The 26,211-nt window shown below is 49.6% G+C and overlaps 1 protein-coding gene across 2 annotated transcripts in view; it reads right to left on the bottom strand.

Moving 5' to 3' along the window:
• Positions 1 to 4,586: 4,586 nt before the first annotated feature.
• Positions 4,587 to 26,211, bottom strand: part of SUFU (SUFU negative regulator of hedgehog signaling) — a 106,134-nt gene continuing 84,509 nt past the window's right edge. For both annotated transcript variants that reach the window (XM_074159050.1, XM_074159051.1), the window contains exons 9-12: positions 23,799 to 23,933; positions 22,174 to 22,312; positions 7,960 to 8,028; positions 4,587 to 4,676 (exon numbers count right to left, since the gene is read on the bottom strand). In XM_074159050.1, coding sequence (XP_074015151.1) covers positions 4,587 to 4,676; positions 7,960 to 8,028; positions 22,174 to 22,312; positions 23,799 to 23,933 — 433 coding nt within the window. The remainder of the gene's footprint in view (positions 4,677 to 7,959; positions 8,029 to 22,173; positions 22,313 to 23,798; positions 23,934 to 26,211) is intronic.

Below are 26,211 nucleotides of genomic sequence, written 5' to 3'. Positions count from 1 at the left end.
TAACAAATGAGACTGAAACAGCCACGTTGCCACTCCCCATCTTTGACTCAACCTCAGATGCAGCCATTTGCAGCCTCCACCATCAGTCCAGAGTGTGAGCATGTTGTGGGATGTGTGTGGCCAGCTGCTCACACCCATGTAGGACCTCAGTGGGTCCTACCATGAACGAGGACTTGCCTGCAGGGACCTCAGTGGGTCCTACCATGAACGAGGACTTGCCTGCAGGGACCTCAGTGGGTCCTACCATGAACGAGGACTTGCCTGCAGGGACCCCGAGCTGTGCTGAGGCCCTGATGATTCTCACTTTGGTTTTTACCTGCCCTTCACCCACGTCAGCTCCCCTTGCAGCGCCCGAGATGCATAAGGACCAGCCCGAGGGGTGGGTTCGCAGCGGAGGGAGGCTGCTGACCTGCTCCCCCACCACGCAACCTCTCCCCAGTAACCTGCCCCCTCCAAGCCAAGCCTCCCTTTCAACTGTTTATTTTTGAAAAGCTACGTCCCCTAAATATTTCTACGGGTCGCAGATGAAAAACAACACAACCCCCACTCCTTCAAAGACCATTTGATGACCCGATGGTGTCATTTCAAACGCCATCCAAGAGCAACTGAATATTTGAAGTGAAGAGCTTAAGAATATCTTTTCAAATCACTGTTGGCAAACCTATGTACAGTGAAACCAATATATCACCATCCTCAAAGACATTATACACAGCAGGCACCACCGATCTAAGCCACTGAAAATATCACTGTAGGTCACACCAGTTACAAGACTGACTGCTCTGCTCAGATCGTACCCCACATATTTTGATACTGAAACTATACATTCCTTTTCTCCCATTTTTAATCACAAGTCGAGAGGGAGAGTAATCCCGGGTTTGGGACTACTCTTGTTTCAGAACTGCTGTCACGTGTTGGATTTTCATGGCATTGCGGGTCTGCCATAAGGCTCTTCACCTTTGGAAATACCCCTATTGACCTGCATCGCAAGATTTCTCCAGCAGGGAGAAAACCCATACTTGCTGCTTCTAAACGGCGTTCATTTCCACCCAGATCACTCTCTTTAGCCAACACAAGCCTCACGGGTTTTGGTTCCATACAATCCTGCTTCGGACCTTCTACACAATCTAGAAAAAACCCAGCACCACCATTTAGGAACCCCTCCCAGACCAACAATGGGACCGGGACCTAACATCCCACCATCTCAGCAGGTTTGGGCTAGAAAAACACCACGGCGCTTATTAAGACCGATGCATTTCCCCTTCCCAAACTACTCGCTCACTAAAATACAAAGCTTTCTTTTCCATTTCCTACACACGCAGGCATGTCCTCTTTCCCCACGACGAAAACATCCAAACTCGGGATCTCGTTTACTTGCCAATGAATAAGCCTTTGGCGCGGCCGCAAACTCGATGTGAATCAGGGGAGGGGAGGTCCTGAGGGTGCGCAGCTCCTCTCGGTACCGAGTGACACGCGACTCTCTCACTCCCAGATAACTCTCGAGAGGCAGCGACACGACCTTGGAGCTTAAGGGCCGACTTTCACCCGTTTCTCTCTGTTGGTCTAACAATAAGACAGAGATTTCTATTTTAGCAGTTATTTGCCTAGTATTTTTCCCCTTAACTAAATAGGAAGATTTCATTTCCTTCCCTTCAAACCTTCCCCTCAATTGTTATCTGGCTACCAGCAAAGAGCTGTGAGAAAGTCTCTCAGAAAGAGAGATTTCTGGCATGCCACCTGTTCATAACTCAAATACACACAACTATATATAAATACATGACACGGAACAAAAATACACACACACACACACACACACACACACACACAAGGATACTGGGTGGATTTTCAAATGCATTCAGCTTGCTCCCTCTGAAGTCAATGAAAACCCAACGCAGAGCGTCTGATGAGAGTAAATATGGTGAGGAAAACATACACATAAGAAAGGCAGAACTGGAGCACGAGCCAGTTCGGAGGAGGCGCTTTCCCTGCGTTCGGCACCGCATCCCCGCTGCGAAGGCCCAAAGAGTTCATAGGGCAGGAGGTCCTAAGCTTTCCAGATGTGTGTCAGAGCCCAGAGAGGGTCTGATGGACTTCTCTCTGCCCCGTGCTGATCTCTGCAGGAACAGCAACAATTGACCTTCCAAATGTCCCTTTCTCCACTAAGATGTGGATTTTAAGCTCCTTTTAATGAGAGCTAGCATCTGGAAACAAGGCAGAGCAGCCAGCATCGTGGCAAGGGGCCAGCTCTGCCGCAGGCACCCCCAGCAAGCTCGTACAAGAGCAGTCCGTGGGCTACTGTTGGCGGACGGCTTTGGGACAAAACTGTAGTCGCTGCCCCTTGCCTTTCTCCCGACTGCCACAATCGCCTTGTTTGTTCATTATCTTGCGGTGGGACACTCGGGGCACGTCATTTTTGAAGCTGGACTGGTACGTTTTCCTGCCGTTTTCTCGCCCACGCTGTCCCCTGCACATACATCTACTGTGCAGAAAGGGATGCTTAGTGCTAAGCAGGACAATGAAAACTGGCCAAGGGATCCCACGGCTGACTGCAGCCTGCCACAGCACAGCACTCGCTCTGGCTGGCACATGCAGATATCTGAAAGTTTGTTCTTTCACAGCAGGATTTTAAGATGATCCTCTGAGTTCAGACAAAAATGACAAACTCATTTACATGTAAATTGCTTTCGTAGCTTTGCAGAAAAGAAGGTTCTGCCGAGCAGTGTTGGACCCTGCATTTGGCCTGCCTTAAATTATAATATAACAACAATTATAATAATACAAATACTACTTTGTACACAAAGCACGCCCTCCCCTGCAAACCCTGGCATGCTTCGGTAGGTCCTACAGCCCTCTAGTCAATAATCACCCTCTCTGCACAGAGAGACATTGAGTGACTTGCCTGAGGCCACAGAGGAATTCTGCAGCAAGTCCAAGGAAAGCTTTGTGGCTCCTAGCTCTGCTTCTTGACCAACATTAACCAGCCCCAAATATATGCAAAAAACATCAAAGCTGACTGTGCCAGGAAGAAATTAAATCAGAAAACAAACAGAAAAGCAACCCTGGGGTACTGCGAGGCCTCCTGGACTTTGCTGTTTGATCAGGGGACTTAAGTGTTAAAAGCTTTTGTTATACTTGTATTAGGATCACACAGCACTTGCGCATACATCACCAAGTTAGCTTGTAGGCAGAAAGGGGTGGAAGGGAAGCTGCACCTCCCCTGCCAAGGAGTGAAGAGTTGTCACCAAAAGACAATGGGCAGAGGGAGGCTGGGGAACAGGCATCGGGAACAACCTGCAGCAGCAGCAGGGGGTACAGCCTGCGGTGGTTTGCGGCAGCACAGCTCACAGGGGCCAGCATCTCCGTGCAGAGACACAACCTGACCCCGCAGAGCCCATCTCCTCTGCACACCCTCCTCCGCTCCAAGGAGGAAGCCACAGGGATTTAGACAGAGGGTCTTTTCAAACCGATTCTGATGCTTTAACGGTTCAAAGCTATCTGAAAGGAGGGACGTCAGCACCAACAAGAGCCACCGCAGCCAGGCTAGAGGGGAAAATGGAGCTGCACTAGGGCACAACCCCGCTGGACCAGGGAGAACAGTTCGCTTTATTGAGGCTGAGTCTCCTCTCTGCTACGCCAGGGCAGTGGAGATCTCCATTTCGTATGCTTTCAAGCAGCCCTCTGGATCCCGCAGAGCTGCTGAAGTTGTCCCAGGGAACAAATGGTCCTTTCTAGCTTCTCAAATTCTGTACAATAGCAAGGAAAAAATACTTGACAGTATCTCTTTAAAGATAAACACACTGTAAACAGGAGATCTCCCCCGCCCCGGTAGCTTTCTTCCTCCTGCTTGTGCAAAACCAGAGGTTGTGACCTTCCCTGGGGTTCAGGCACAAGGACAGGATGCGTGAGAATAAAGTTGCCTCTGTTTGCAGCGATACCATAGCTAATAGCACCAAGACCAACACTTAAAACATGCCTAATTTGAGGGCAGGGAGGATCTGGGTTTGTTTTTCTTGACTGAACTAGAAAGTTCATCTTTAAATCTGTTCAGCTTCAAGCATGTGAGCTTTTGGCCTCCTTTAAACAGGGGAAATACCATTCCGTTTCTGAAAAGAAAAAAAAAAAATAGCACATGGAAGAACAGTTCTGCAGTCAGTAAAAGTTTGGCTAACAAAAGGACTCCAGAGTCACGTAAAGAACATTTAATCCATGGATTATAGGCTCGCACCTGGCAGAAACGCATGTGTAAATACAGGCGTGCAGAGCGTCTACACCCTGGGCTAAGGCAGAGGGGAGTTCTGTAGCTAGGAGAGAGAAAGGATTCTTACTACTAATTTTCATAGTTAAATATTTCTCACTCACACTCACACATACGCAGGCTGTTCCCAGAGAGCTCAGCCTTGGGAAGAATAAAGGAAAGGGCTCAGTTCGGTCTGGGCTGGTGCTGAGTAGCTCCTCTTCTGTTTGCAGTGGTTGTGCAGCAAACTCTTTTCTTTGCAGGCAGAGTTTTTACTGCATTAATTATCCTGTGAGTCACTGGGTAATGGACAGTAACTTGGCTCTCCCAGTTGTTAGGAGGGTGTAATTCAGCTCTAATGCAGCGGGTTGTCGAACACAGCATCTGGCAAGATGGAAACTTTCAGTTTCTTTTCAGGCCAGCTGTACTCTTTTGGAAGTTTAAACTGTAAGACAGTAAAGAGAACCAGTTAATGTATATCGCTGCAACCTGCACAGAAAAAAAAAAAACCAAACCAAAATCATTGCAAAGGCACGCAGTTCCATGTTATTATTATTTTTTAAAACAAGAGGCCACTAAGAAAACATTTCCCCATCAGTATGTTTTGGACAGCAGTGGACATTAGATAATGTGGCCTGTGCCTCAGCTGCCAAAGTAAAGTTCTGAGATTTCAGCCCAAGCACTGTTTATTTCATCAGATGGATTCTGGAGGGTTTCTGTCCCCAACACCATTTCCCCTCCCCGATCTCTCTGAAAATTCACAGCACAAGTATCTCCCCTCCTACCCGATCACGTCCCTTTCCTTTCATCTACCCGAGCCCCCCCAAGCCCCCTGTTTGCTTTAAAGGGAGACTTATGGCAGCTTTCTGACTCTCGCTTGTACAGGGTGGGACGTAAGCGAGTTAGCAAGGCTCCGCCGGGTGACAGGCTTGAAAATGGCCATCACCTCTGGGAAGGCAAACTGTGCCACCCTGGCTGGGGGCAGCCAGCGTGCCCGAACAGCATTTCTGCTCCAGCCCTGCCCACCTCCGCTACGAAGGCTCCGGGGAGCGCCTCTACAATGCCCCGTATTCACACAGGCTGCTCAGGCTGTTTTGCAAACATGGATCGAAGCAGAGGGAACAGAGATTTTTTGCCCCAGTCTGGTTTACACTGGGGCACTGTCTCTGGCCAATGTTTCCCAAACAAGGCAAGTGCACCGGTCCCGTCCTGATGTTGCTCCAGGGCACCCCACCTTAGGCTGGGAAGTCACCCCAACATCTCCGACCCCAACCGTGACTGTGTGGGGACAGAGGACCACGGAGCCTTACCACCAACCCTTCTCACAGCCACCTTTGACCGGGGCCCGTGAATTCATACAGATGTATGAATTTTGAATACATAATACATTTTGAATGTATACAAAAACAGCTCTGAGGGGGTGTGTGTGTGTGTGGAAGGTGGGGGTGGAATCTCTTAGGCTACAGATCTGCCCCAGAGCTGGATGGCAACCGGCTCTGGACAAGCATTTCACGCAATCCCAGCGCCCAGACTGAGGGTCCAAAACCCATGGCGGGGACAGCTCTGGAAGCCAGTTTGCAGGATAATTTTGTTTTTAAAACTCCCCTGCACCCACAGTTGTAGCACTGCCTGACACCCCGAGGGGACTCCCAGGGAGAAATCTCACCGGGATCCCACACCACCAGTGACAATTCAGAATGGTTACAGATACAGTGGTCCTCTCCTAGGAGAGTCCTCAAACCAAGGGCAGCAGTGCTGTAAGCTCCTCAGGGGCTTCGTGAAATTAGAGTTGGTGCAAGGGGACAGTGACCTGCAAACCATCCATCTTCCCATCCATCCATCCATCCATCCATCCATCCATCCATCCATCCAATTACTTGCATTTTTTCCTGTAAGCTCCCTGTTTCTGAAGGACATTCACACACGCCCAGTGGCAGGTTCCTGCTAAAGGAGATCCTTTCAGCTCCCTGCTCTACAGGAAGGGCGGCTCTATCATGAATTTGCTCCCAACCTTACTCCATCTGCAGCTGTGTACAGGGGTAACCTGCAGTTGGCAACCATTGACCTTGGTATGCCAAGCTGGCACTTCAGGGTCTGACCCACGATCTGGGGGTATGGCAGGAGGATCCTTCAGGATAGTGGCTACCATACACTCCCACTCTTTCTCCTCTAGGAAACACAAACAGCCCAAGTCCCACTTATGGTTGTTGTTTTTTTTAAACTCAAGCCCTGAGTTGAGCTTGTACCGTATAATCTAGTGATCCTACACTGGCCCAGGGGATTCTTCTGAGTTCAATGTCTAGGGTATGTGAAAAACATGCTAAAGATACTCAGGCAGATAATTTCACTTAACACAGGTGGCTCTTTATGTAGCAAAGGAAAGAGTTTCCTTGCAGAGCTTCGTTCTACCATGTGAATATCATCAGCAACAGCCCGTGCTGCTGAGGAACGCCTTCAGTTGGCCCAAACTGGGATCCTGCAAGTTACAAATCCTTGGAGGAATCTGGATGCTGAAAGATCACATTTCATCTCAAGTATTTTCCTTTTTATAAGCAGGAGTGGTTCCAAAGCAATCCTCTCGGAGAAGTCATCCTTTGCATTTGTTTGTTTTTCAACTTTTTAATTTAGCAAAGTCAGAGTAACTCGGGACCGAGTGCCTGGTCGCTGTGCCAGGAGCTGCCATGCCCATTGCCTCTGCCTCTCTGCGCAGAGTGAAGGAACATGAGCCGTCCAAAGCCTTAACTAAAGGGCCTTCAAACCAAAGTGCTCCTGGGCTTCCATGTCACTAGCAAAAATGAGCTTTGGATTAGATTTAACTGGCTAAACGCTGGCCCGAAAGCCACTGCACAGCCAGCAGCGTGCTCCCCTCGCTCACACAGTGAAGAACACCCTGGCATTAAATCAACTCTGGATTAAACAATTAGAGCCCTGAGATTTTTCCTGGGGGGAGGGGAGCAGGGCGAGGGATGGGAGGGCTGCTCTACCAGCCAACGAAAGTTTCTTTAGAGTCTGCAGGGAGCTGTAAAAAATGGGATTAAAAATATTACATGTCATTTCTACCACTGCTCTTTGAAGTCAAGCAGAATATTTATATGGCATGCATGGGAGACAGGGTGTTAAATGTTCCCCAGGAAGAGATCACATGGCAAGGGGAAGTTTAGCACCGCGCAGCAAAGCTTTATAAAGCTCCCTTGGCTGCTGCTACAACGCTTCCAGGCTGGTGATGGTGCTCTGCACGCTGTGCAGGGGCAGCAGGTGAAGGCCAAGTAGCAGATGTGAAAAAGCCCCTGTCTGCTCCCCAAACCCAAAAAAGGAGGCACCTACAACAGGTTGTTCAGCACTAAACGTGCTGCCACCGCTACCAGCCCTTCTGAAAGTGAGGAAGGTGACGTGCTTGGAGCTGCTGCCCAGGACACTACGTGTGGCATGGAGGAGACCCCATCACCTGGCCCAGGGGCTGCAGTGCTTGGATTCGGGGCGCTCAGATACCACATGGGGAAAGATGCTGGTGGAAAGGAAATGCTAAGCCTCCCTTAATACCCATCCCTTTCCTGCAATCCCTTCTCCCAGTGCCTTAGTTCACAGCAGATGGGAAGGCTGAGCAAAGCCTCAAGTCTACGGGGCAGGGCTGCAGCCTGGGAGCCGAGGGGAGGATCAAAGGCAAGCTGCTGGATGGGCTGAGCTCTCTGGGACAGTACATGGGAGATACGGGAATGACGCAGCCTTACTTCCTCTGGAGAATTCAGATCTTCCAGATCTTCCAGCATTCTCTCTACGAACTCTTCAGTCAATAGGATCTGCAAAGGAAATACAGTTAGTTTATGCTTTTGGGCTCCTAGTTTTAGCTAACTGCCAAGAAACAGAACAACTTCTGCAGAGAGCAGAGTGTACCAGCTCACTCCTTCCCCCGTGTCCTCCTTTCCCATAATACAAAGGTTTGAGGGCAAGGAGCTCCTAACTTTGCTTCCCACCCCAACCACTGCAAAAAAAAAAAATGTTAAAATTATACAGCAATCTTTTTTGACCCTCAATTATCTTCCTCAGTCTAAAATTAGAGGCTTGGCTTTAGACAGACAGAGTGGGGAAGGAGGAAAAGGGGTCAAGATAACAACTGTTGGAGAGACAGTGGGAGACAGAGCCGCTTTCATCTGATCCATTGAAGTTGAGCTCGCAGTTTCATCAGGAAACAGCAACGCGAGGAGAGCCTGAGCGCCGGCACAAAGCGGGTGCTCTGGGGACGGGGAGGGCTCTGACCCGAGTGCAGAACCAGAACCACGAACCCGATGCTGGCTACGGGAGGTTGCTCCCAGAGGTGCCCGTGGTAGGCACCTCCACCTCGTATCGCACGTGCCCATCCCTCCTGCCTGAGCTGGGAAAGCTTTTGGCTCATCTCAAGGCCAGGCTGGCAAGCGCGAAGCGGCCCAGGAAAGCGGCTGCCGACGGGTCAAAATTCCCAGCTGAGGGCCACGACCTCGGCTCCACGGAGCCCCCCAAGTCACACAAATCAGAGACACCGGGGGGAAAGCAGCCCTGGGAATTCAAGGGGAGGAACTGCCACCCTTTTTAAAAAAGCATGTGATAGCCAAAAGCAAACACGTCCTGCCTCTCCTCACAGCAGCCGTAAAGGCCAGAGCTCCAGGCAGGCCAGCTGGCTTGGCAGAGGAGCAGAGACGGCAGCGCGGGACCAGGCAAACATCCCCACGCGGTGAGGGGGCGTTGGAGCGGCATTCCTGGGAGTTGGGTTGCAGCAGTATCCAGCGGATTATCCCCATTTCAGCCTACAGGTTTGTTTCTCCCCCCTGCTCCTCCTTTCCTTCCTTCCCTCCACCCTTTCCTCTGTCTCTGGCATTGCTTTCCACCCTCAAGCAACCACCATCCCCACGGCCCCTTTCTCACCCTTCTCTTTCCCTGTTCTCCCCAGCCACGAGCTCCGTGCTCACTCCCAGAGAAGGGGCTACTCCAGCACCAGACACTGATGGAGCAAAGTGCCCAGCCCCACTGCTTCCCGCCATCCTCTCCAGCTCCTGCCTGGAAGAGGGGCAGCCAGGCTGTCCCATCTCCGTGCTGGAAGCCACCTCCCATGCCCGCCAGCTCCTTGGTGCCAGTAACATCAGCGGGGACCGAGTGATGGCCAGGAGGCCATGGGCTATTCCGGCAAGTGGAAGCTGCTGGGCTCTATTTTGGTAACACACAAGCAGGGCTGCAGCACAGAAAGAGAAAGGGAAGACTCTGGTCTCCCTTTCTTCCTTTGGTTGGCAAGAGAATCACAGAATCACAGAATGATATGGGGTTGGATGGGACCTCTGGAGATCATCTAGTCCAACCCCCTGCCAAAGCAGGTCCCAAAGCTGCAACCCAAAGCAGGTTGCACAGGAACGTGTCCAGCTGGGGTTTGAATGGAGACGGAGACTCCACCACCTCTCTGGGCAGCCTCTTCCAGGGCTCTGCCACCCTCACAGGAAAGAAGTTCCTCCTCATGTTTAGATGGAACTTCTTATGTTCAAGTTTGTGCCCGTCCCCTCTTGTCCTGTCCCTGGGCACCACTGAAAAAAGACTGGCCCCATCCTCCTGACACCCACCCTTTAAGTATTTATGGGCGTTGATCAGATCCCCCCTCAGTCTGCTCTTCTCCAGACTAAAAAGACCCAAGGCCCTCAGTCTTTCCTCATAAGAGAGATGCTCCAGGCCCTATGAAGAAGATATCTGAAAATACCAAATCCAGATCTGAGAGCCATCAGGTGTCTGCAGTTCTCTCCCCTTCATCATTGGCACCCTGCTGCCATGGCACACAGATTTCCCAGGGGATGAGGGAACTGCAACCTCTCCTTTCTCCACCACGTTCCCCCCTTTGCTTAACTTCAACCTGCAGCAGGCTCCAGGCCCGGGTTTATGATCGAGCTGCTCAGCATGGATGCAGGCACCTCCATCAGGCCTCTCTGATCATACCTTGAGCCTGAAAAAGCCCTGCTTCAGCTAGGAGCCAGGAGCTTGCTGCTTTGGACAGGACTCTGCAACCTGGCACCGATCCGCAGACTGGCAAGCTGAGAAACGTTGCACTGAGACGCGCAGTACCACCGCAAACTACCGCAGTCTCCTTGCAGGAGCCGGTGACTATTCTGCCTGTTGAACTGGAGACATTCGTTTGTTGGCTGTTTGCGGGGAGGAGGAAGCCGCCTGTTCCCTGTCGGAGGCAGGAGGGCAACCCGATCGCACAGCTCGGGAGGAAGAGCCGGGTCTCCGCACGGAGCGGATCGGTTTCTGCGGAGGTGCAGCCTGCGATGGGGCGAGGGAATGAAAACAATTTGGCAGACATCAAAATCTACAGAGCAGCCGGAAAAAAGGAGGAGGAATTGGTATTCACAGCGATCAGGCAAGGAGGAAATGAATATTCAGCCATCCACGGATGAGCAAAAATGCCAGAGGTTGGGATGGGTGAGAGAGCAGGAATGAGGAGCCGCAGCTTTGGCAGGGGGACGGGAAGACAAGCCCAGCAGGAAGACCCCTGGGCGCTCCCAAGGTGCCAGAGGCAGGACAGAAATGGGAACCACGTGTGCGAGGCAGGCAGCTGCTCTGAGGCTGGAGGAAAACAAGACAGAGTATGCAGGGATAAAAAACCAAAGGGTGGAGAGAGCGATGCGGAGGGGACAGGTCAGGTCCCAGCTGAACCAGACTCCCAGAGGAGGGACAAACCTGTGCGGAGCACTGTGGCTAGCACCGACCTGGGGTGCAACCCCCTGAGATGGTTGAGCCCCCCCTGCAGCTCACTGCCCCCTCTCAGTGAGTTTTGGTAATCCAGCTGAAAAAAAACCAAACCCAAATTCCACCGATCCAGTGAGCTGAACTGGCTCCCTAAAGGGTCTGAGAAGCGGAGTGGGATAGGAATCCACAGCTCAGCTGCCTTGTGGACCGCGTTCGTGGGATGAAAGCAACGGCAGCCTGCTCGATGCAGCGCGCTGAGAAAAGATCGCAGTGCCATTCTGCAAGCCCCGCACAGACAGTTAACTTTGGTGGAGGGCAGGCGTCGCAGGCTGCAATGACAAACTGCTGCAGTGACATTCGCACAGTTGTGTCACTCAGAGCCCGTTCTTAACAGCCTGAGTCAGAAAAAAACCCATCCCAAACCCTACTGCCCCATGCTGCTGTGGGACCCGCTCTCCTTCCTGGAGAAGAAGGGAGTCTCCGAAGGGCAGGTGTAAGCAAATGTACACGCAGCCGTGTCCCTCGGCACAGGAACCCGGCACTCGAGCCCTCCCGAGGATGCAGGGGGAAGGCATGTGTCCGCAGCACACCGACTGCCGAAGAGGGGTTTGAAGCGAGAAGCGTTGTCACCCTGGACTCGCGTCCGGACAAGATTTCTCCTCGTAGAAGTAGCCCAGTCAGGCTGCCATCCCCACCTGCCATCAGCAAAACCACCTTCATGCTGGGGAGCGAGCCTCTGCTCCTACGGGAAAGGATGAGAATAAATCCAATCCCATCTCAGCTTCCCTCACTCACAGTATTTCAGGTTTCCAGTTCTTGTAGCACGCCTGCTCCTGCACAGTATGATACCCCATTACATTAACACACACACGTTACATGTGCATGATATTAAAGGTGACATTCCCAGCAAATAAACATGACAGACTGCCATTGCTCTAGGCACCTAATTTAATTTCCTCTGGGATTTAAACCTTAGAAGCTCAAATTAAACAAATAGGCCCCCTTCACTTGATATTTCAGACCTGAATCTAGAGTTTTCCTCCGATGCTGTTAACTGATCTTATCAACAGGACACTGCACAGAGATCACAATGATGAAGCAGCTTATTCCCTTCCCAAAGGAAAACAGAGCCCCGCTGCTGTGGTGCAGCCATGGGAAAAGCTGACGCGAGCCGGAGGGCAAAGGAAGCCGTCCCATGTGCGCTGAACCGGCCTTTTCTCCCATGAAATCTCTCGGCTGGTGTTGAGGGAGCAAAGGAGGTCTCCCGAGCGGTGGTGGGTGTCCCGGGTGCCGCAGCGGCTGGGCGCTCGCAGGGCCGTGTTTTCCCAGCTCTGTGCAAACACCGCGGCCGGCCCAGCCTGCCGAGGCTGGTTACGGGGTGTAGCTCAGCCTTTGCGATGGCTGTTTGCAGTATGAACAGGGACGGGCCTCGCCAGCCAGCTGTGGGTATCTGAAACATCTCCTTCGGTGCTGCACGGTCCTGCTCGCACCAGGATCTCCCTGACCTGACCCAGATACGGGCTACCCCATCGCCAGCAGATCTAGATTCCATTTGCTGTGTTCTTTGCAGCTGTTAAGTCATGCTGCAGATGCTTGGAAGACGACGACTAGCCAAACGGCAAGTCCCTGTTTTCCATCACACGTTCCTACCGCGCAACCGAGGTCCAAAGTCTGGGTTCTCACTACGTTACTAACAGCCGCATGCGTCCAGACACGCTACAGAACACCAGGCTGGGCTGTCTCCTTCAGGTGGATGTGTTCAGGGATCACACAGGGCTCCGTGCATGATGTCTCCCTCTCGTGGCAAGCCTCACCTGAGCTTGCTGGAACCTACTTCTTACCTACAGGGCTTACCCACGGGTCAACCGAAGGAGCGTGCGTTGAAGCTTTCAGTGTTGAAGCTTTCATACCCGCAGATAGTTGAGAAACCTGTATCGTGACTCGTTACAGGTACGCAGCTGCAAGTTGTATGAAAACAGGCAAGATCTACAACATACACAAGGTCACGGGGCTCCAGATGAAGTTTGGCTGACTTTGAAAGCAACCGGTGCTTAGTAAAACATTAAAGACTTTATAGTCAGCTTATAGGTACCACCCCAGGGTTAACACCCCATCTCTCACTGTAGGGTACAACCCTACCGTGAGGGCTTGAAGGTCTCAGCTCACGATAGGCTGGTTGGGGCCGGAGGTCACACCAATGTCACAAGCCTGGCACCGGTGGCAAGTCTTTGATCAAGGAGGACCCTCAGAAGCTGAGCTAGGAATCGAGCTGCAGCTCTGTCCTGCTTCGGAAAACAAATATGCTTTGTCCAGGGCAAGACACAAGCAATTGGCCCAGGGACAACTAAGCAGAGGTGCTTTTACTGATAATATCCAATTTTCTTGCCTACCTAGAAACAAACCAAACAATCCCACACTTTGCCCTTGTGCTTTGTTTGCATTAAACACTGCCACTTGCCTTTCTAGCAGGTTTGTCAAAGAAAGGGAACCAGGTTTTATTAGTTCTGGACTTAGTACAGAGCTGGCTTGTACGGCTCAGGCAGAGAAGGTGGGGACCCATTGCAATAAACCCCTGTGAAACCATCCCAACCCTTCTAAGAAACTGCTCATCCATCCAGGTGCTATGCCCGGAATGGGTGGAGCAGTTGCGCCCTAAGCCACGTGTCATCTGTTACATCCGACAATATCCAGCAACTTTTAGGAGCCCTTTGCCCTGAAAAATGTTTCAGCTTAATTCCTGTGGACAGCACAGCAAAAAGTGAAGTGCATCAGCATTTCCCACTGAAACTAAACATCGATGAACCATGCTTTGTGCCACAAGCATCCCTCAGCCCATCTCTCTGCTCTCCCCTTGGCTTGGCCTTCTTTGTGCCGCTTTGCTTGGACTCTAAGAGTCTTTTGACTCTTTTTCAGTGCTGCCCGGAGACAGGACAAGAGGGAACGGGCACAAACTTGAACATGAGAAGTTCCATCTAAACATGAGGAGGAACTTCTTCACTTTGAGGGTGGCAGAGCCCTGGAAGAGGCTGCCCAGAGAGGTGGTGGAGTCTCCATCTCTGGAGACACTCCAAACCCCACCTGGACACTTTTCCTGTTTTTTTCTGGGTGGACCTGCTTTGGCAGGGGGGTTGGACTAGATGATCTCCAGAGGTCCCTCCCAATCCCATATCATTCCGTGATTCTGTAAGAGGTTCAGGGCAGAGGCCTGGTCACTGCATCTTTCTATGTCACTCCCAGCCCTGACACTGTCTGAAGAGGCCACCTTTCTGCCTGACTCCACCACAGCTCTCCTTATGGCCTCAAAGGTACCAGTATTACAACAAACACCTTTGATGGGAAATTCCATTGTTGCTCTTCCAGGAGATTCACAACCCTCTTTGTAAAGGAAAACATCCACTCACAGATGCCTCGGGGACCCTATTGCTTCACACCCCGATGTTACAATCCCAGAAGAGGAAGCACACGATGACGCTGAAAGATTTTGACCTTGTGGGATCTCTCCATGACATTCCCAACTACAAGGCTAATCCTGGGGACCTGGGCTCCTCAGAGCCCAGCCCGACGAGATCTGTCTTGCAGACAAGGTTGCTTTGAGCAAACAAAAAGTTTGGCTCAGTTGGGGAGAGGGTTGACAAGGGAGCCGAGACAACAGGCAAGACCAATTCTATCAGAGTGAAAAAGCAAAGGAATCATGCAATCATGGAATTGTCAGAGTTGGAAGGGACCTCTAGAGATCCTCTAGTCCAACTCCCCTGCTGAAGCAGGGTTGCCCAGAGCACATCACTCAGGGCTGCATCCAGGCGGGTCTTGAAAATCCCCAGAGAAGGGGACTCCACACCCTCCCTGGGCAGCCTGTTCCAGGGCTCTGGCACCCTCACCAGAAAGAAGTTCTTCCTCATATTTGAATGGAACTTCCTGTGTTCCAGCTTGTGCCCGTTGCCCCTTGTCAGGGAATGCTCCAAGTGGGTGGAAGAAAACCTACACAAAGTAGGCAAAATATAGTTTGAGGAGCAAGGGAGGGGCATTAGGTGGCAGGATAGTTAGTCGGCTTAAGAAGGATGAGATAACTTGACTCATCCAAAACTAGCCTGGACAAAGCCCTAGAGAACATGCTGCAGGAGAGTTGATACAGGGAGGATCGTGATGACCTAACGGGACACTTCCACCCTGGTCTAAGTTTCTTCCAGTGTCTCATTCAGCAGTGAGAAAGAAGAATACAAAGGGATAATGCAGTGAGGTTTTGGGGAGCGTTTGGAGAAGACGATAAACTTACTGGCAAAGCGTTAACTTAGATTTCCTAGACCTGCTCAAGAATTTGGGGGAAGTCACCCAAAAGACTCTGGAAAAAATTCTTCTTGGGGTAGATGCACAAAATTCCTTTGGAGAAGAGGAGGTTGTAGTTATACACAACTAAAACCAGTTTGTGGGCACTGTCCTTAACTCACCATGCTAGGCATAACACAGCTATTCAAGTCTGAGGAGACCAAAACCCAATCCCTATCTCTTCAAGAGAGGACTCAACCCATAGCTGTCACTTACAAGCCAACATCTCCAGCACCAGAGTAGTTCTTTCAAACGTTGCTTTGAACCTCTGCTGCTGCCATTATGCCAATGTGCATAAATGATTTAACATGTGGTAGAGCAGAGAGAAGAACCAGATGTGCTCATTTCCAGGGGAATGTCTTAACTCTACTGGAACAGAGTCATTCTCTTGTGCTCTCTGTCTCTGTGACTAATTCAGTATTTTATACGATGTGGAACAACTCCAATTGGATGAGCTGAGGAAGAACCAAAATACCCTATAGTTGGGGGTGCCCATAAAGCCAAGGAGTAGAAATAGGGGTTCAAATAAAAGGGAAGGAATAAAATAGGAGTTTCTCATATCCTACATGAGTGTTTTCTCTCTCAAATACTGATTAGAGAAGGCAAAGCTTCTAACAACTCCAGCTCCATTCTGCAAAACTAGATTTTTTTCCCTGTTTTTATTGAAGAAAACCTTCTATTTCTGGTTTCATTCAACACAAAAAGGATTTTATTTTTTTTTTTTTTAGCTTTTGGTCTCTTTAAGGCTTTTGTTTCAGCAAGAAAAACTTAAAATATTTAAAGACTGGGCTCAGCCTGATCTTCTTTCCCAGATTTTTCACTTAGGTTGCCAAACCAAAAAGAACGGATCATCCCCCGTGACCCTGCTCACAGTGATGCCCCCCGCCACGACTGCCAGCACAGATAGTGCACGTCGATAGCTCCCGAATGCTGGATGCTTCCCACAGCCTCCACGTACCGATCCTGCCTACAGGCGCATTTAACATTTTCTATGAGAAGTTTGACCTTGCTGTCCTAAGCCTCAACTTATTTTTCCATGCTGGATGCCTCGTTTTTGAGTTTGTTTTTTTTTTTTTTTAAAAAAAAAGGTTTTTAGGGGAAAAGGAATCAAGTTATCTCAGAGAGGTGTTTTGGAAAAAGTATTTTTTGACAGTACTAACACATGCGACTGATTGTTTTGTTGCGAAGCACCAGAACTACCCCTTATGAGGAGGGCGATGAAGATTAGCAAAAAAAGTGCTCTGAAGGTCAAGGGAAAGTCTTCCTCCCGATCGTGAAAACGCTTTGCCAGGTCAGAGGCCTCTGAAAGTCACTGTTTGTCCAAAGCTTTTCAGAGAAAGGCAGAAAAATGTACCGAAGAGCCCTTCTCCATTGAGCACGTCCCAGCCCAAGGCAGCTCTGCCCCAAACACAGGGCAGAGGTAGCAAAGGAGTAGTTTTCCTTCCGATCATTCCTCTGAGCGGCGAGGGATTGCTATGGCACCAGGCACATCAGGACTAAAGGCAGGGAAACTCTCCAGCCCTCTCAGCATTTCTGCTGGAAGTCAGGCCGTGTGGAGGAGGAGGAGAAGGAATTTGCCAACTTGAATGAAAAGGGAGGAGAGGAAAGCAGAGACGGGCCAGGATGAGGGGAAGACAGAGACAGAGAAAAACAGGACGGAGGGCAGATCAGAGGCCAAAGCCAGAGGCAACACAGAGGGCAGGGAGACTGGAGGAGAACCCCATTTCCACAGCCTCAGCGTCCACACGCTGCCTGCTGGACCTTGCGAAACGACTGGCGCGGGAGGTGAGCAAAGAGCATCCTACAGCAGCGGCTGGTGCCGGAGGATAATTCCCCACCGCTGCCATGAGCTCCTCGGCACACGCGGAGACACACACCTTGTGCTGAGAATCAGAGGGTGCCAAGGGCAAACGAACCATAGCCTCCATCTGCCTAACAGCACTCGTTCTGAAACCCAGTAAATCACCTGGAAAAAAAAAAAAACCAACCCCTCTCTAGGCTCAGAGACCAGCGAGGTTGGGCATACAAAGCTTTGGAAATGGCTGCGCAGGGCTCGCCTGCCCCACGCTAACTCGGCCCCAGCGTATGGCTGCCAAAACAAATCTGCAATCACCGCATCGCCTGCCGATTTTCTCCCACAAGACCTCTGTCCTGCTCAGTCCTCGGGATAGTTCTGCTCACCGAATGCAGCCTTAGTCATCATTTCTCTTCATTATCCTTCACGTTGTTTACCAGTTCCCTCCTACTCTCTTCCCCTTTATTTAGTCCGCTCCATCCGACGACTGCCAGCATGGATTACATTGGAAGAACCTCATCTCACTGTCCCTACCACTCTCACAGCCTCTGACGTGCTCAGCCTTCCTACAAGGCAGGGAAGCGCTCCTCTCCGTGCAGCAGAAGGGAGAGGGAGGCTAAAAGAAGCTGAGAGACCTAATGAAGTCGCAGAGCAAACCTGCAAGAGCAGGGAGCCTTCGACTCCCAGTCTGACCTCTTACCCCGGAGAGATCCCGTCTCCCCTGACCTGCAAGGATGAATTTTAATCTCTTCCTGAAATTGTTTCTGCTGTTCATCTGTAGAGCTGGAATGCTTGGCAAGCACTGAATTAATCTTCACAGAATGACTGGAAGAGGGCTTTACTGAACAGACGGAGGGAAATTAGTGAAGAGAAAACTGAGTCTGAAGGTCCACTTCTTGCAGGTGCCCATCTCAAGACTTGCAGGTCCCCATTTTCCAGCCCACTCAGTGGGTACAGGGGCACCCGCAGAGGAATTCCTCCCGGCCTCCTCCTGCCGCTGGGAACACAGACCAGACCTCGGGTCTCGAGCTGGCCATCCAGAAAACAAGGAACACAAACTCACTTGCCACCTGAGAACATTTCAGCTTAAGACTCTGGAGTAGCATTGGGGAAGAACAGAGTAGGAGAGGCAGGGACAGGATCCAGTTCTCTGGGGCAACATTTAACAGGCTTCGCCATGAGACTATTGTGGTCTTTCTGCAATTACCTGCCTCATTCACTACACAAACGAAGTGGAAGTCCTATAGGCAGGAGTCTATTTTACTCCACACTCCTGATTCATCCCCCAAACACGCTGCATCTCTGTACACCGCAAGAGGCGGGCATGCTTTGTAAAAAATACGTCTCGCCCTTCAATTAAATGTAGTATCAAAATACACACATGTAACAGGGACAAGGCTAAAGTGCAGAGGTATTTCTTAAATTGTGTGCTAGATTTTGCAGTTAACGAGGACTCTTTAACTATAGGTTTGTTTTTACTGCACTGCATTGGCTCGTATGTCAGAGTCTGCAGCAATATCTGATGCATAACATGTACGTTGCACATGATCAAAGACTTGAGTGTCATCTTCTCCCCTAGAACAATGACTGCCTAAAGCAGCAGGAGCAGAAATTATCTAAAGGTAGTGTTAAATAAACCTCCTTCTCCCCTCTGGGGAGAGTAAGCAGTCCAGGTGAGCAAGGTAGGAGGGGAGAAGAGTCTGCTTTGTGCTAGACGGGCAGAGAGCTCCACATAAAAGCAGAGGAGCTTTGCAGAAGCATGTCCTGACTCCCATCACTGGAGACTTAATGATGGTAATTCCCAAAGGATGATGCATGCTGACAGGCTTTGACACAAACTACCCCAGGATAATATTAATATGTATTAAAGGCTCAGGCAACTTTATTGGGACGGGCTTGATCAGTAACACATTTCAACAGTGTCTCTATCATCTGCAGGAACATAAAGGAGGGAGGGAGGGAGGGAGAACACACGCACAACCTCACCTTGCTTCGGGTAGGTTTCAGAGACAAACAAGGTCGATCTGTGATGAACTGCGCACTTGGCACAGCTCAGATGTTGGACCAAGAACCTTGGACACTCCACCACGAATACAAATGTGACTGTGGGGCAGTTAATGTCAGAGTCTGTCTGCACGACCAGCATCCTTAACCCTCCAACACGGGGCCAGACAACCTTCCTCTGTGCATCTGGAACATCTAGCCCTCGGAAAGGAGAGGAGAGTTGCTCAGGAGGCAGCGTGGGGGCTCTGCTGTCACAGCACTGGGGGAAGGGGGAGTGGAAGAAAGAGCCGTGGAAGTCTTTGATCATGTGTAATGTTAATGCAAGTGTTACACATCAGAGACTTTGCCAGGGTAACTAGCATATAAACAGGAGCCTAGTGTTAACAAGGAGGACTTCTTGAATATGTTTGTACATTTCTGAGTCAAAGCAATTTCCCTATTCAACAATACATGACACAGTGGAAGAAGTTCAGAAATAAACCAGCCTGACATGCTTAGACCTTTAATAGAATTTAGCTTCTTAGAACTAATTAAATGTTACTTAAATGAAAAAAAAAAAAAAAATTAAAAAAAAAATTCAAATACTTGGGAAAAGTGCCAATTTGACAGCTCTGGAGAATGAAATAATCTAATCATCCCCAGAGCATGGGCAGCAGCAGGACAGGCTTCCCCTACTAACATGCCTTGAATGTGACCTGGAAAGACTGTTGATAGAAATGGGGCGTACAATCTCCATGGTCTAATGACTCCTTGCCTTTTCTGCTGAGGCTGCTAAAACGGCTCCCGCCTAGTACCAGCTGCGGTGGTGATACGGACACCTGGCTGGTGGGAACGGCGCTGGGACCTGCCAAACTCCTGTCATCTGCTAACCCTCCGCTGGAGCCCAGCGACTCTCAGCTCATTGCTCAGCCCGGGCTGATAGACCATGCAGCAGCTCTCCGGCCTGTCCCACCTTGGACACGCTCCACTCCAGCCCACGAGATGTAAACAGGAGGTACTATGTTTAGTCTGCAGGTTTGGGCTTTCACTGTACCAAAGCTCAGGCTTAAGAGAAGCCACTCTCTGGCTGCTGCAGAGTTGAGGCCAGGATTTTTCAGCCTCTTATTCGTCCCCTAAGAGAGGGAAAAAGTCCACAGGAGGAGATGCCTGCCATCTCTCTTCTTCTCCACGGTCCCTCCATTTATACTTGTCCTTGCAACGAGCCCCTGCATTGCAGTGATCTGCTTTCAGCCGCCAACTCTCCTCGGAGCTCATCGCTGTGCCTGGGGTCCCAAGCGAGGGAGGAGGAAAATCCTCTCTGGGCCTTGCTGTGAAAGCTTTGCGGGGCTTGCCAACTCGGCCAGCCCAGGCTGCGAGGGACTAAACCAAACACAGCTCGCCTCCTTGGAAATTTTATGCACCACAACTTCTTTTACTCCTGAAGCAAAGCCACATGAACCTCCCTCCTCCGCTCCCAACACCACAAGGGACTGCTGAGCACGGATCAAGCCTCCCATTGCACATGAAGCCAAGAGCCTCAGGCACTCCCACGTGTATCTCACACAACCGGGTGCTCCTCCTCTTGTCCCAGGCTGCTTTTAGCCCCCCCTTCCTCCCCCATCCAGTCTGTCCTCCTTCATTCTCATCACAGGACAGGGCAGGAGCCAGCAGCAGAGTTGGTCACGTCAGATGAGAAGATCCAAGAAGTTGACCTTGTGTAGGAGACAAGCCAGGGAACTGGCTTCTCCCTACTGTTCAGAAACCAGCAATTCTCCACCTTTCCCTCCCACCTACTCCAAAAACCTTCCCTAATTTTCAGCACCGAACTAACAGGCATGGCAGCAACCAGGTTCATAAGGGTTAATATTAGTTACATGTCTGAATGGTGACCTAATTATTGCCATTCTTCACTGTTTAGAGGCTACCTGACTACTCTACATATCAATACATTTGGAGATGTGATGTAAATGCAAACAAACACTCTTATGTTTGGAGTTAACACAGTCACAAGGTCCTGTGTATGGTGTGTTGGCAAGCACAGGAATAACAGCAAACGACCCACCCTTAAACCTGACCCTTTGCTGTTAATCATTACAGGAGCCTTGCACTTTCCAGTCCCTACAATCACAGCACGCAAGCTCTTTGAAAATCCCTACACACAAGATGATTCTAGCCAAGATCAGCTCCTTTGCAAGTCGTACAGATTTCAAGGTATGATGTCCTCCAGACATATGAATAGGGGCAGTGGAATGCCTTGAAAACAAGTCACTGGAAGGTTAACTGCAGCACTGCAATGCTAAAAGAACCCTACGAAGGGGAGGGCAGGCAGGAAAGCCCCAGTAACAGTGAAGGCAGAGATGTACTGTATTCGTATAGCTCCTCAGAGACAGGCTTTTCCGTATAAACACATTCCCCAAAGCTTTTTTTTTTTTTCTTTTTTTCTTTTCGCAATATGTTTATAACCATGAAGAAATTCAAGGTTAGAATAGCGCTACGCCATCAACTCATTAGTGCATCACGGCTCTGTAGGGCTGACCCCGCAACACCAAGCAGATGGGGACTTTCCGAGGAAAATCTGTGATGCAGAAAAAAATCTGGGTGCAGAAAATGTGTGGGTGCTTCAAGCAATAATGAGCTTTTGTCAAAGAATCAATAAGAAAGAGCTCAAACTGAAAGAATCTGTGCTCTCTGTGCCGCTCTGCTGGTAGGGATGATGTAAAACTGAGAGCTTGGCTCTGTAGGATCGCAGTCCCACAGCTTTCTAGCTCTTCCGCCCTGGCTCCATTCTTGTTTAGGTCATTCCACTCTGCCTCCCCAAATTCCTTTCTGGAAGAAATCAAGAGTAAATACAGCCTGTAAAGTGTTCGCTGACTCCAGGAAACGGACACTACTGTATTCACAGATGATTTTTGAACTTTCCAGCCGCTGCTTATCAATTGGAGTTCCATTAATATAAATAGTAACAGTTCACCATTATTTTTTGAGCCCATACATACAGAAAATATTACGCAAGAGCGATGAGAGATGTTGCAGTAGAAAATACATGTTTGTTACACTTTTAAACCCCAGAAGCCCTTAGCAGGATAGTTTTTAGGACACAGTAAAGGAGGAAAGGGCAGAAAAAAGAAGGAGGCTCTCTCACTTGTAACCAAGGTCCGTGTGCTGCATAGGGGTGCTCTTCTGTAGCAAAGGCTCCTTCTACTCCCGTTGATACAAACGTGATTGCTGTGTCCCCTGTAATACTTTTATATGTAAAGTGCCGTCCGTGTAAGAGCCTTCCCCTGGGGAATAAAACACATGTTTGTGAACCGAGAGGGTGTGAGCAGCGTTCAACAGAATAATGAAGATATATCACTATAGCTTCTGCCATCAGCTTGGGAAACCATTTTGAAGGCAGCAACTATTAATTTTTCAGGAATATATGAGTGATTTGAGCCGCAAAGCAGGTCACAAGCCTCCTTCTGAGGCAGGAAGCCCCCCTTAATCTCAGGGCCTTGTTACAGAACTAGAATACATCTAAATCCCCACTGCATGCCTATCCCCACGACGAGGGGCTGATGTATGTAAGGGCAGGGGAGTGTCAGTCTTTCAGTGAGATGAAAACTGCAAAAGAGAATCCAGATTCCACATCATGTGGGAATATGAAGATGCATTTCTAAGCAGGCTCATCGGTGGGGCCAAACTTACCTACTGTGACAATACCAAGTCATCCATTGCCCTGGTGCTTGACAAATGTAACCTGTAGTACTTAAGCAAACGCCTAGAAAATATACATACATGACCATCTACAGTATCACTTCCCCTTTTTTCATTCAACGCTTTCCACAGGGAAAACCATGGCTCTGGTATTTAGGCTCAGAGAATACGTGACAGGCATGCGTGGCTTCCAACGTGCAAGGGGGAGAACTTCAGGTAAGACACATAGGGCCTAAAAGAGTCATAGGTGCTTGATGAGTTACTGCTGGTCAGGAGAGTAACTGATCTGGGCTGCGGTGACTGATCAGGACAGACTGTTCACGTATTTGTGATGTAAAATAAAACACATTTCTCAACAGGCACAGGCGAGCGTGCACCTGCTGATGCTGACTCTGATACCACAGACACGTAACTCATTAAGCTAAAGTAACTCAATCACCTGCAATCATTTGTCTCTACCGCACAGTTCATCGTTATGTGAAGGACTACATTGGCCAGAGGTTTATTTTTAAAAATAGCGCTGACTGAAATTGTGGAAACCTAGGAAAGTCACTTAGGGTGGTACGTACAGTCTGAACCTTCAGAAGACAATGTGTAGAGTACGCACATAATGTTATGTCCTTCGGTCATACAAGTGACATAATTTGTCAAAAAAACATGCTTGCATGCATAAACTGATTGCAAACAGGCTTTGCACAGCCACTTGTATCTGAGTCCATAAGCCAGAATTAACCACTTAAGGGATTTCTTTGGCAGAATATATTAAGGCATCCCTTCTTTATCACAGAGTTGCCAGCATCAGACTAATAAAAAAACCCCTCTACTAACCCTGTCCTGTTTCAGCACTCAAAATACACTGGAGGACATAAAAAGAACGAGAAACAATCTTACCATGATGAACACACATGCAAAGAATCATCTGTTTCTAATGTGTTTTGGCAAAATATCTCAGCTCTGGCCTTTAAAGACCCATTGCATGCATGTCTGTATGGTGAAACACTGCCACAAGGCAAAGGCAGCGTGTTAGCACAAGCTGAGGAGGAGGAGGAGGAGGAGGAGGGCTTCACTCACCTTAGACAGAGGGGAATGAGAGCTCCGGACTCCTGGTTGAATTTCAGGTGTACGCTCTCCAGCTGCCTGGTGCGGATTAGCTCATGAGGAATGATAGCTGCTGAGCTCTCGCTTTCTAAACTGTCCTTACGGCTTCTAAGAGAAGAGACAAAACGCACGCATATTTAGGATCCCAGGGCTGTGCGCTGTTTCTGCTGCGTTTCAGAGCGATCGTACGAATACTGAAGGACGCAGGAGCAAACTGCTACGACGACACACCTGAGTTTTCATCTCCCCTACAGAGATGCAGCCTCCCTCAGACTATCAGACCCAGCACGCAGCTCTCCACCTTGATTTGATGACCTGGGATCTGAATTGCTGCACACACACGGTGCATCCCTTCCCATCCCTTCCCTACACTCTCCAAAACCCCAAACCACTATAAAATGGCTTGGAAGAACTACCAGGTGTGCCCTCCCTCCTGCATCTGCTTTATCTTCAGGATTTTTTAGGCAGTGGCCTGCAGGGAAGCGTTGTCCAGTCTCTTGCGCCCTTTCTTGAATATCTTTTAGGTCTGAGGCATCCCTACAATTGCCTTCAAATCATTTCTTTGCACAGTTCAACCAAAAGGTTTTAAGAACCCTCTACTTCCACCAGTATCAAGTGCAAGAGCCAAAAGATAGACTCTACATGTGATGAGCAGGACATCCACAGACTGTTTTCCCTTGTAAGTCCGGCTGCTTTGAGACAGTGCAGCTTTGCTTTCTTGTTCATTCATTTTTGCAAGACCAGCACATTGTGAAGCTACGACTAAAGGTTATGTTGTTGTATGATTAGGAACTTTGCCAGGCAGAATCCTCTAGATAATCAAACCAGTATATCTCAAAATACTTGACCATAAACACTTTATATGTTCAAAGAGCATCAGCGTGATCCCTTACTTGATAGTCCAGCACAAAGGAGGAAGGACAAGGGGGTTATCATTTTTGTGGATGACATGGAACGATGGATGTATCTGATATGTGGTTTGTGTTTTTGTCACCTGGCATTCCACATGTACTTAACAGAAGCAAGACTTTGTTCGCATAGTTTTTATAGCACAGGATCACCAAAGATGCCACATGGCAATGTGGTTCCATCACACCAGACAGACCAAAAGCCAAACAAGGCTATTGGGCTGTAGCTCCATTTGGGAACACTGTTAAAACAAGCCTGGATCCTTCCTCCACCCAAGCGGAGCCACCTTTAATGTACATCTGGAAATGATTGTGAAGAAACAGCTTGACCCTCACGAGCTGACTTAGATCACACATCTACTTGATTTTACGTTTGGGTGCTGTCCCAAAATTACTCCCATCCACCACACACATAGTAATGCAGTTCAGCGTGGCTTCCAAAGCAGAGCAGCCTATTGCTTCTGCCAGGTTGCTCCCAGGTGAGCCTTTCACCCGGGCTGCTGGGCTGCCCGCTCTGAAATGAGGGTACAAGCTAAACTCTTGATATCTCACAGTGCCTTCCTGCAAACACTCCATATGGCCAGGTCAGAGCCACGCAGGAAAAAAATAAAAAATCAGAGCTGCTCAGCTCCCTGCAAGATAAAAACTGTAAAACGTGCCCGGTGTTGTGCCTTAGCAACACACAAAAGCAGTAATGGACCCAGCAAGGACACAGCAGGTCAGGATACAGCCTCTGCACCGGGTGGGCTGGTGGACTGACAGTCAGCAGAGTGTCAGTCTGGTGGGTTAGCCCTGGAGCAAAGACACAACATGCTTTGTAGTCTATAGGTGGCACTTAAAGCTGTGTTTAATCTACTTCAGCAAACATTTTACAGCTCTTTGTAGGTGGGGTCTTCAAAGAGCGGAGTGGGCCAGCATTTTGCAGGCTGATTACCTGAGAAGTGCAGTTACATTTGACTAATGATCAGTTGACCTTAAGCTAAGCTTCGCCTCAACTTCCTTATCAGATCTTATATACACAGTGAGCTGTGGGAAAGTCAGCCTGTGGTCTACCGCTTCCAATCATTCATTTATCAATCCCTACCCAAAGGGTCAGCCATTAGCAAGGCGTGCTTTTCAAGCAGCCCCATAAGCTTGCGCTCCTTGAATGCAGTTCCAGAGTTTAGGCACCATGGAGCGGATCCGTTATTGCCACCGACAAGAGACTGTGCCCTTCTCACCTGGATGTGGGCACGTCCCATAACGCAGGCAATCGCTGCTGTAGGTTAAATACATGGTTTAACTTTTAGATTGCCCTGTGCAGAGTCAGGAGTTGGACTTGATGATCCTCAGGGGTCTCTTCCAACTCAGGATATTCTATGGTTCTATGGTTCCTGCTTAGGAAGGACAGACAGACGTAGGACGGTTCCCTGTACCCCTGGGCTCCAAACCACCACCCCTCCCAAGCCGAAGGTGGGTTTTTGGGTTTCCACCACACC

The sequence above is a fragment of the Numenius arquata genome, chromosome 15 (genome assembly GCF_964106895.1).
Source record: "Numenius arquata chromosome 15, bNumArq3.hap1.1, whole genome shotgun sequence".
NCBI classification, from domain to species: Eukaryota; Metazoa; Chordata; class Aves; order Charadriiformes; family Scolopacidae; genus Numenius; species Numenius arquata.
The sequence above is the reverse complement of the archived record's forward strand: the minus strand, read 5'-3'. Positions and strand labels throughout refer to the sequence as shown.